Source organism: Pterocles gutturalis, unplaced genomic scaffold, assembly GCF_000699245.1.
Source record: "Pterocles gutturalis isolate BGI_N339 unplaced genomic scaffold, ASM69924v1 scaffold34232, whole genome shotgun sequence".
Classification (NCBI taxonomy): domain Eukaryota; kingdom Metazoa; phylum Chordata; class Aves; order Pterocliformes; family Pteroclidae; genus Pterocles; species Pterocles gutturalis.
In genome coordinates this window covers 1-10741 of record NW_010113892.1, presented here as the reverse complement: position 1 = coordinate 10741, position 10741 = coordinate 1, and the positions used below count along the sequence as shown (strand labels likewise).

At 37.1% G+C, this 10741-nt stretch overlaps 1 protein-coding gene across 1 annotated transcript; it reads left to right on the top strand.

The window, feature by feature from the left end:
* Positions 1-1125: 1125 nt before the first annotated feature.
* GCLM (glutamate-cysteine ligase, modifier subunit) lies at positions 1126-8562 on the top strand (the record flags this gene model as incomplete). Its single annotated transcript, XM_010074685.1, has 6 exons — positions 1126-1191; positions 2904-2988; positions 3901-3957; positions 5246-5448; positions 6601-6715; positions 8393-8562. Coding segments are annotated over 6 exons (696 nt in total), but the record flags the coding sequence as incomplete, so codon positions are not given.
* Positions 8563-10741: the final 2179 nt, after the last annotated feature.

The following is a 10741-nucleotide window of genomic DNA, read 5'->3' as shown; positions in this document are numbered from 1 at the left end:
AAGTTGCATCAAAATAAGCTCAAGAGTTCCAGCATTGTAGATAGCTATTTAGTGGGGAGGAGTCAGTTCTTGCCTTTTGACTGAGTTATTTTTCACACCATTTTAAATGACTGTGAAAGAATGTATAGAATTTGTGTTCACAAAGTATTATTACTGTGTTATGTCTTAAACTTTGTGATTCCCAGTTTTATGAGGGGAGGTTGGCTTCTAGTTTGTGCATGCTATTATGAGCTCTCTGAATTAACGTTACGTGTCACAGGAAATTGCTCTTTCATGGTACAAAAAGTAGGTATCCACATAGGTATAAAATATTGCTGAAAGCGAAGTAGAGCAGCAGCTTATGAAAATGCTCCTACCTGTGGCAAATCCAAGCCTTGAACAACAGTACATTTACTTAGCCTGCAGGGTAACAACTCCTGAGATGTGTCAGTGGGAAGCTAGAGCACTGGTACAGCTGAGGCATGGGTGCCATATACAGTTAATTAGCTGATTTTGACTTAATAGTTATGCCTTACTCTATTTAAGAAAATCCATGGCCAGAATCCTAGTCAAGTTTATTTTGCATCTGTGGATGCAGGAATAATGCAGGTGTGGGGTAGGATCTGAAGGTTCCCCCTTCAGCGATGAAGGACTTAAAAGTAATAGTGGTTTGTCACAGGGAAATAGGTAGGCAGTAAGTGAAAAGGGTCAGATACATCTTGGGAAGAGAAGTAATTAATATAATGAGTATTTAGTGATTGATTGTAAAGTCCCATTTGTAGCAATGTCACAGCACCTATGCTATTATCTGACCACCCTCTAACTTAAGAATCTTTATGCAAAATCCCCCCGCCCCACGCCCTACTTCTTGCTTGCTTAGCATTGTCCTTTCCTTTAAAGATGGTGTTGGTCTAAGAAAGAAATTAAGTACAATACTTGTTTTACTGCTAAAACTCTGCAGTAGAGGACAAGAAAATAAGTAAACTAGTTTGAACAAGTTTCAGATGGAAGCTATGAAGGAAGAGTCCTCTGTGGTTGAGAGAATGGTGTAATTAGTGCATCTTCTCTGTCTGCATGCCTATGAATCATTGTATTTCTGTGCAACTATAACATACCTACACTTCAATATGAAAAAATATTTTGTAGGTGCGGGACTGCATTCAGAAGACACTGACTGAATGGAGCTCAAAGATCGGACAAGATCTAAATCAGGTAGGAGAGGTGTTATGCATATTATCCATGTTACATGTGAAAACTGATAAATATTTAGCTGGTTACACCTTTTAAAAATATAAATGAATGAATATAAATGAGTTTTACAGAAACTATTAAGTTAAGTTTCTGTAAAAGTATCTGTAGCTCTACCTTAAAAGAGCATTTCACAACCCTTCTTTCATTTTTTTAATATTTAGTAAATTCGGAGCGGTTAAGAAATACCAAAGTAAAGAATCCTGTTGATGGCAAATAAGACAATTCTTAGCAAAATAAAAGTCCTGCTCTGTAAGATTTCAAGTTAATTGTTGGGACAATCACAAAAAAAGAAACAACCACTGTATATCTTAGAAGTTGGCTGGTATGCTTATAAAAACTCAATGGAGAATTATCTAAACTATGGAGATGATAAACTAGATAGCTGAAGATCATCTTGTTTGGAGGGGAACTCTGAAGCATAGTCTCAGAAATATTTCTGAAGATGCAGAAGTGGCAATTTTTCCTTTAAGAGCTGAAGACTTCCACATAATTCATAAAACCAGTCGTGGGCATCTGACATCAAGATCTTGGTGTATTTGCCTGCTCCTCTTCCACTGTTGCTTCTGAAATTCATCAAAGTAGTAATAGATTCCCACTAAATACATTGTTTGCTTTGTGAAATATTAGCATGCTTCCTTAAAAAAAAAAAACACAACCAAACCCAACAACTTTCCTGACCCTTTCTTTGGGGTTTGTTACCAGTTCTTGTGTAATGGTGGCGTCCGTTGCACATTGCTGCATTCCACCCTGGAGTGTGGTGAGGCAGTTACTGCTGCATGGTTTGTGGAAGATCTAATGATTGATCAAGAAGAGAACGTAAACATTTGTCTCTGTAAGAGGTAGTGATCCATTTAAAGTTAATTATTTAGTTTAAGCTAGGTTTTGCCATCAAAACATGTCAACTGCATAATTACAAATTCTTTTATGAATTGTATTGGTTTCCAGGAATTGGGGGGAAAAAAAAAACTGAAAAACATTTGTTTAAAATGTTGACTGTATGGAATGACTCACACTCACTTGAGGATTTTTTTGGTTGAGCAGCAATAATTACCAGAAGAGCTCTTGGTTGGGAGTGGGACAATGTGTATGTGTGTGTAATACAAAGTGTCATGTAGGTAAAGCCTTCAAAAAGTTGTCTTGCACCAGCTGACATAAGATGTCAGCCTAGTCTTAAATGAGGACAGAAGGTGAAATCTGAGACTTTCCTAACTTTTAGTTTCAAAATTACTGTTTTAAATCTGTATTTTACAGCATTTTCCTGTTAGGTTTCACTGAAATTACAAGATACTTTTATGCAAAGATGTTTCTTTGGTTCTGATAATAGTTTTTTTTCAGCTGGTCATGAGGCTTTTTTTTTAAGCAAGGCAGTTTGAATTGGCACAGTAATCTCACATCGGAAAACTACTAAACCTTATTCCAATAATTCTTATCAGTAATTCATATTTTTTAATATTAGGGGCATATAGGGCCTTTCATATAATTTCATTTTCCTGTTCTCCTCTCGGTGATCAAGAAGCTTTGGCTTACTTCCTTTCTGTCATTGCATTTTTATACCATTTTTGTTTCTAAGTGCCATAATGTTGTTGGTTTTTTTTTATTACTTAAAAACATTCTTCAGAAACTTTCTGTCTTCTCTTGATGAGTTGTTCCTAAGTCTCATGTACTTACTACAGGAAATTCTGGAGGTTCTGGAATGTACTGTAGCTCAAGCTATAGAAAAAATAAATCCTGAAGAAAGGGATGAGTTGAAAGTATCAGGTAAGAACATAGTCAAAAATCTGGTGGCATAGAAAGTTTTAATATGCAGTTACTAATAGGATGTTCATGTATGCATATTTTTTCCTCTGTGTTTGTAATTGCAAAGTCAAATTACATCAGTGGACGCTCATACTTTGGGTGATCTAGAAGTCGACTAGGAAAGACTTGAATTCATATTTCAGGTTTTAAAGCAGCTTGTCATCTTTCTAGTTTAAATTGCATCCCTCAAGACATTTAAATGTATTTTGTGAATCTTTGACTTTTCTGAAGCAAAATATTACAGATAATACTGCAATTAAGAAGTAGCATTGGAAGCACATTTATTTGCATAATTTTTCCAGGTTGAATATGATGAACTTGAAGGAGGCAGTCCAAACTAACACTAGTACATTTTGAGTCTCAGTAAGTTGTGAAGAGGTCTGTTTGTACTATTACCTTTGGGGTTTTTATACAGGTTGTTACCGTTACTACTTAGTGTCTTGATGCTTAAATCCTGCCTTTACAGTTTGTTAGAGTCATAGAATCATTAAGGTTGGAAAAGACCTCAAGGATCATCAAGTCCAACCGTCAATCCAACACCCACCACCTAACCCACTAAACCATGTCCTTAAGCATCATATCTACATGTTTCTTGAACACCTCCAGGGATGGTGACTCCACTGCTTCCCTGGGCAAGATCATCTAACTGGATGATTTCTTGTTCTGAGACTGCACAACAACTTTGAAATTTAAGAGAACTGTGTCTATGTTGGGCGGTCACCTTTCAGAAGGTTGGGTTTTTTTCTAATTTTTGAAGTAACTGGTGTTTATTCTAAGAACACTTTACTCAAGAACTCATAAGTAGTGTACGTAACTATGTATTTAATAACAGCTGGCTTTTTTAGTTATTGATTCCAGTTTCTTTGAAAATAGCAAAACTTTTCATCGTTGGATCAAACTCTTCATCAATTAGAGATGCAGTTGACATGGGTAAGTGTGAAACTCAAAACTTCTGGTAGGGTTTTTTTTTTTTAACTTTAGTATTTAGAAATAACTTTAGAACCTTTTCTATCGAAGAGGTGTATGTAGTGACTGCCACAAGTATATCCCACTTTTCTCTGAAAAGAGAGTTAGGTAGTCAAGTCTATTTACACGTTAGTTCAGTCAGTAAACTTATTAAATGGGAATTACTGTAACCTGGGGTCCACAAACTCAAATCTGATTCCTTGCCTCCAGCAGGAGCAAGTTTTCACACAAAACTTGTTGAACAGTGACTAGCACATGGTGTTTTATTAACAGTGATACAATAGTTCTTACCAGTTGTTGTTAGTTGCCAGTTGTTTTTAACATGGTGAACTTCGCTGCTAATTGTGCAGTATTTCAAAGATTATTTAGGAACTAAAATAATATTGCAAGCCGCTGATGAAATAGTTAAGTTTTATTGAAAATAGAATACAATGGCTATACTGATACCTAAAGTTTTGTTAGCCTAATGTAGCAGTAATTGTGAGCAGCACTGTATTTTACCGCTTGGGAAGAATAGCTGGGGATAAGGGGTTGCCAAAGAATAAAGGGTCAGATATCATTTTCTATTGGTATCCCAGTTAATAGCCTCTTTATTGTAACTTGTAGTACCATTTGTTAAAAATACATTCATAGAATCTTTCTCCAGAAGAAAATTATTTAGTAGCTTAGTTTTCTTCTTTGTGCTGTGCAGAAGTCTTCATGACTTCCATCTCTCCTAAAGCTCAGTGATGCTCCAAGACTAGCCACTTCTCTCTGGAAATTTAAATCTCCATATTTGGTGTGCTTTTCATCTAAATCATTACATGTATCAAATAGTTCTCCTAGTCCATGCCCTGTACCTGGGTAATAGTTTGGGGTGAAAGTCAGGATTTTGGAAGAAATTGAGAGTGAAGGAATCAGGAATTGTATGTCACCACTGTCTTCAGGGAAAAAATATAGATCTAACATTGAAAAGGAGAAAAAAACTTCACGCTGTGTTTGATGGTGGGTTTTTTGTTGTGGTTTTTCCTTCCCCCCTCCCCCCCCGCCCCAACTTACAGTTGAAGCTTGGCCTTCAGCTGTATGGTTTGATTCTTTGCTAAAAACATTGCGTTACTATCCTTGACTGCTGATATACTGAGAACGTCAAATGGTGAATGGGAAGCTAGAAGAGTGAAGCAGGAGGTGTGTTTTTTGCTGAATTTCAAAAGTCATGCTGCTTATGTTTGTATCTCACAAAAGATTTTGCAGTTTCTCTGTTTTTTTTCCCCAGCGTGTTCTGCCCTCGGAGTTGCTCAGTTAGACTCAGTCATTATTGTCCCACCTCCTGTTGAAGATGGAACTAGCCTGTCTTTGGAGTATTTGCAACCTTATTGGCAAGAACTTGAAAATCTAGTTCAAAACAAAAAGATTGTTGCTATAGGTACCTCTGACCTAGATAAAATGCTGTTAGAGCAGCTGTATCTGTGGGCACAGGTGAGAACAAACTTCCTACTTGGAGAATTTCTAGGACAGAGTAACTGTTTTGTTGGCTGACACACGAACTTATGGGTTTATGTACAAAGTATTATTAGCCCTGTTACTTTCAGCATCTTATGGATGGTCACAATGTTGTTCAAGGTGGAGGAGGCTCAAAGTCTGATGGTCATTTCTTTGGTGTTCTTACATGCAGGCCAGCAAACGCCGGAAACCATGTAGCAGGTTCAGTAGCAGGTTCTTTAGTTAAAGTTTTGAATGCACTTATATTTAGAAAGGAGTATGAACAGTACTCTCAAACCTTCAGATTTATTCCAGTGACTCCAAAAAAATAGCTGGTTTCACTTTAAGCTGTGTTATGAATGGAGGGTTTTCTCCTATGAACAAAGTGGAACAATATTTTGTTGTCCAATGTGACTAATCGCCTGTTGTAACATTTAGGTCATGGAGGTCTATACTAGTACATGCCCATGCTCGTGTAAGCTTGTGGATTTACTTTTTCCTTATTAGTACTTTGAATATTCCTGTTAGGACATTTCTTTTGTGGTTTGTGAACATACTGTATTTGTATAAGAGGTCTGGCTGAGAGTTCTGATTTGTCCTCTTCACTGTTCTGTGTATACTGAGAGGAGAATAGTTGAGGGGATTAATGACCACCTGGATGGAGATCATGGATGCAGTTTGTGATGAGCAGAGAGTCAGTGGAAGACAGTCCCTTTTAACTTAATCTGATTTAGGCACCTACCTGAGGCCATGGAAGACTGCAAATTATATATTCTTAACAAAAATTATTCGGATATTTTAAAGTCTTTTTCAAACTAGCAAACCTTATAATGTTTTTGCTACAGCCTGCTGCTGTTTAGGGAGCAGAGCAGACAGGAAGCCAGGATGGGTTAGTACACATCTTGCTGTGGCGGCGCCTGAAGTTATATCCTGTTCTTCCTTCAGGGTCTGTGCTGCAGGAAACTGCAGATGTAGGAGTTGCCTGTTCAGCATCATGCAGAATTAGTTAGCCTTGGTCAGACCTCAAAACAATGGTCAAAGGCAAATTGTTCTAAGCAAAATTTCTGTTGTAGTAGAGGGCATGGGGGAAAAAACTAAAATAAGGACATTAATATTTTTCTTCTTATAAAGGTATTCTGTTACTTTCAGGTCAAACCAAGTAGTAATCAGGTGAACCTAGCTTCCTGTTGTGTGATGCCACCTGATCTCACAGCATTTGCAAAACAGTTTGACATACAGCTGTTAACTCACAATGATCCAAAAGGTAAGGCTTTGCCAGATAAGTTAAAAGAAGACTTCTAAAGGCATTTATTCAGTATGAAATCAGGAATAATCTTTCTCTGAACTTCAAACTTCATTACCTTTGAATCCTGAACAAAGGATTCTAGAAGTTTCCCCTCTATAAAATATTTCTGTTAAGTTCTTGCTTTTGCTTCAAGAAAGGGGAGAAAAGGCAATCTTCCAGCCTTGTATGGTTTTCTTTAAATTGTTTTAATCAGAGAAAATAAATAGAAGAACACATTACTGAGAAATTTGTACTACATATGTTCAAAAAAGCTTATTTCCACTAGACATAAAATGAAATTACAGTTGTACTGCTGAAGACCAGTAAATGACAAAGCAAAGTCTACTTGCCCAGAACTTGTCTGTGAAATAGCTTGCACAGAAATGTTAATGGTCAGTTGATTTTTTTGACTAATTTGGTAATGTTAGACAAAAAATTACTCTGCTTTACGCAGGATTCTTTCAAAGTAGTGACTTCTTAAAATAACATTATTACAAAAAGAGTTGGTGTAAATTCTTGCTTCATGCAGAGATTATTAAATGTTTGAAAGACTTGGAGGCTTTCCTTTAGACTCTAGAACTCTGAGTTACCAGCTCCTTAGAATACTCTGGGATATGTTTCTCTTAAACATTGTCTGATCTTCTTCACTGTAATGACCCTTTAAATATCTTGCTGGAATTGTGAGAAGTTCTAAACAATATTTAGTCAGTACCTTCCCTACATTCTTCCTTATGACCAACTTTTCGTGATGATCATACTTTTCCTTCCTTCTCCTTTCTTCCCATTCTCCCCCAAAAGAAAAAGTATTTATGAAGTACATGTTCTATAGTACTACTGTTACAACTGATGGATTTCATGAGTGCTTGCGCACAGATCAGCACTGTTGTGGCAGCATACAAGATGAATTGCCATTCAATCCAACAACTCCCGTGTCCTGTGAAGTCCAAAGTGCAATCTGCAGTTGAGCAAATACTCTCTGTTGAGCGTAGTGAATGAAGGAGCAGAGGATTTGTATAGAAATCAAATCAAGGAGTGATTCCCTCATGCATTGTTTGCTAAGCTTAACTTTTCTGTAATGGTCAGCTGAAGAGTATTCAGACTATAATTTGGGAATGCTCTGCATCAAAGACTTTCCAGAGGAACCTAGCAGGCTTTGTACTTGCCTTCCTTTTCTGCACTGTGCCATTTAAGCCCATTTTTCTTACTGCTTTCTGGGCTTGTGGTTATTATGAGCCCAGTTATGCGAGATGCTGTGAATGTTGAGCTTCTAGTGACCACAGAGGGAACTGAGAATGCTCAGTACTTCGCAGGTTTCAGCCTTATGCTTTACTCTCTGGTTTGTCTAGCTAACTTGTCAAATTTAATTTTCTTTTTTTTTCCTGCTAATGGCTCTGCTGATCAACTCCATTTGATATTGTAGAAATCTCAGTTAATTAGTCTTGTGGGAAATACTCAATGTTGCCAAAAAAGTGTCTTCAACATTTCTTTTGTAAGATTCAGCTGCTTTTACCCTGTGTGCATTCCAGAAGAGTGGATCTGTGGAGTATCTGGCACTGCTTTGGATTTTTGACTGTAGGAAAAGGCTTACTAAGTGTTGCTTTTTGCAGTGGTTTACATGACATTATTTAAACCATGAATATCCCTTTTTAACTTCAGAATTACTTTGTGAAGCAAGTTTCCAAGAAGCTCTTCAGGAAAGCATCCAGAACACAAAAGCACACGAGTGGATTCCTCTATGGCTTCTCCGGTATTCAGTCATTGTTAAAAGCAGAGGAATTATCAAGTCCAAAGGCTATATAATGCAAGCTAAAAGACATGCCTCTTAAAACACTTTTTTTTTTTTTTAATGGCTTACTGATTAATTTCTTGGCTATGGGGGGAACATTGCTTTTTTTCATAGAAACACTTTTACAGCATTTGTAAGAAAGACCAAAATTGTAATTATCCTGTGTGGTTATGTCTGCAGTGTTCTAACACTCTTTTTCTTTCTTAACCTATTGACCAGTTCATTTAAAATATTAAATATTTTGGGTTTGTTTTTAATTGAAATTATCTATAGAGAAACAGTTCAAAATAGTTTTCTTTGTATGACCAGCTCACTGTAAAAATATCATTATATTTTAGCTGCCATTAGGTAGTATAGAGAAACTTATCTATTTTTATTTAAAAAAAATTAATTTCTCTTAATAGTTACTTATCTGGTAGGTACATAGATTTTCAAGCATTCAAGGATTAGTTTTTATAGAAAATTGTCATCTTTTATGAAAAACTATCCAAAAAAATGAAACTGGTATCTCAGTACTTGGTATGTATATACATAGGCATGCAGCTGTTTAATGTGTATGGGTGGGAAAATTGTTTTATTTTTAATATAGTGCAAAAGACCTCTATGACTTAGAGAAAAAAAATGCATCTTCCAGATTACTTTCTGACTGCTACTTGAATTCCTTCTGGCTTCTTTGTGCCTCAGTTTGCTTTATTTAGTGTTTGCACAAATGTGATGGCATCTTAACCATTTGAAATAGAAAATGTATTAGTGTGAATGTTTGAAATAAGAACTGAAAATGTGATAAAAAAGTCAATTAATCAAAAATTGAATTGTGCCTGGCTTATCCTCAACTGTGGCTTGTTTTTTTGATACTTGTAAACTACACAATTGGAATTGGCAAAGTAAGAAGAGATGGTAAATGCTACAGCTGTTCACTATAGGATTGTGTAAAATGGATTACTTCTTTTGGGGTTGCCTAGGAAGCTTTGTCGCTTGAGTGCCATTCAGAAATGATGCAAGCAAGGGTTAGCTTGAAATTGGGTATATTTCTGTTTGTCAGTAGCTTAGTGCACTGGCATCTGAATCCTGGAGAGATTGCTGCAGCTAAGGCAAGGCTTCTGGTTTGATGTAGTCTTTCTGTTGAAAAGGCCTTTCCATTTCTGTGGCCTCTAAATTACAATAGATAGCAAAAGCTCATAGGAGCTTGATAGTGAGTGTCTAAAATAATTTCCTTTTGATTTCAGGCAAGAGCAGGGCTTCATACTAGTAGTTAGTACTCATTAACTTAGTTGTACATATTTTAAGCTTTGGACTGTAAGGGCATGAATTTTCACCATCATCTTTCAAATCCTGTCCTGTAGGCAGCTAGGGAAATTTGAATTCTTGTAGGCAGTGTCTAGAGTGTCAGCTTCCTGTGATCCATTCCACTAAGTTAAAAGGTGAATCTTTTTCAAGATACCTTGGAATCCTCAAATATCTGTAGGTAGCAAATACTGGGAAATTCTCCTGGACTACTTCAGCTCTTTTGATGAAGGAGAGAGGGGGAACTGGAATACATCAATAAAAGTTTGACTTTTTTTCTCTCCTTATCAAAATGTAGGGTTTTTTTTCATGTTGGGTCAATATGTATCAGTTGAAAATCAGATGAGTTTCATTTTAAACTTCCCTACCAGTTCTGAGCTGTGTGCTGCTGCTGATGGACCGCTATCTGTAAATTCTGTTTGGCCACTGACACTCTGTATTGTATCAGACTCGGATCTGTGCTGTTGTATAAATTGAAAAGCTACAGAACAAGAATTGTGCTAAAATGATGTATATGCTACTCTAGTGGTGTAATTATTTCTTTTCTGTAAGCTGTTAACAGTTCTCTTGCTGTAGAAGAGTACCCTGTAAGACAGGATGATCTTATTTTTGTAGAGTCACCGCGAGTGGGACATTGATGTGTTTTGCATCAGCGTGGGAGAGGGGGGATTTCCTTCCACGAGAAACTTGTAACTTTGAATTAAAAGTTAAAATTCTTGTAGGCTTCTAATCTCCTCTTTGTCGGGTTGTCACCATGTCAGTCACAGTGTTTGGTGCTGGCACAAACATATTTTTACCCGTTGTCATAACCTGGTCCGCAGCGTCCTCCCCGCTGGGCTTCTGCCATGTCACGGCGTGTACGACCCGCTCCCCCGGGAAGGGCCGCGCTGCTCGGGCCGAACGATACGCCGCCCCGCGCTGCCCCTCGCCGCAGC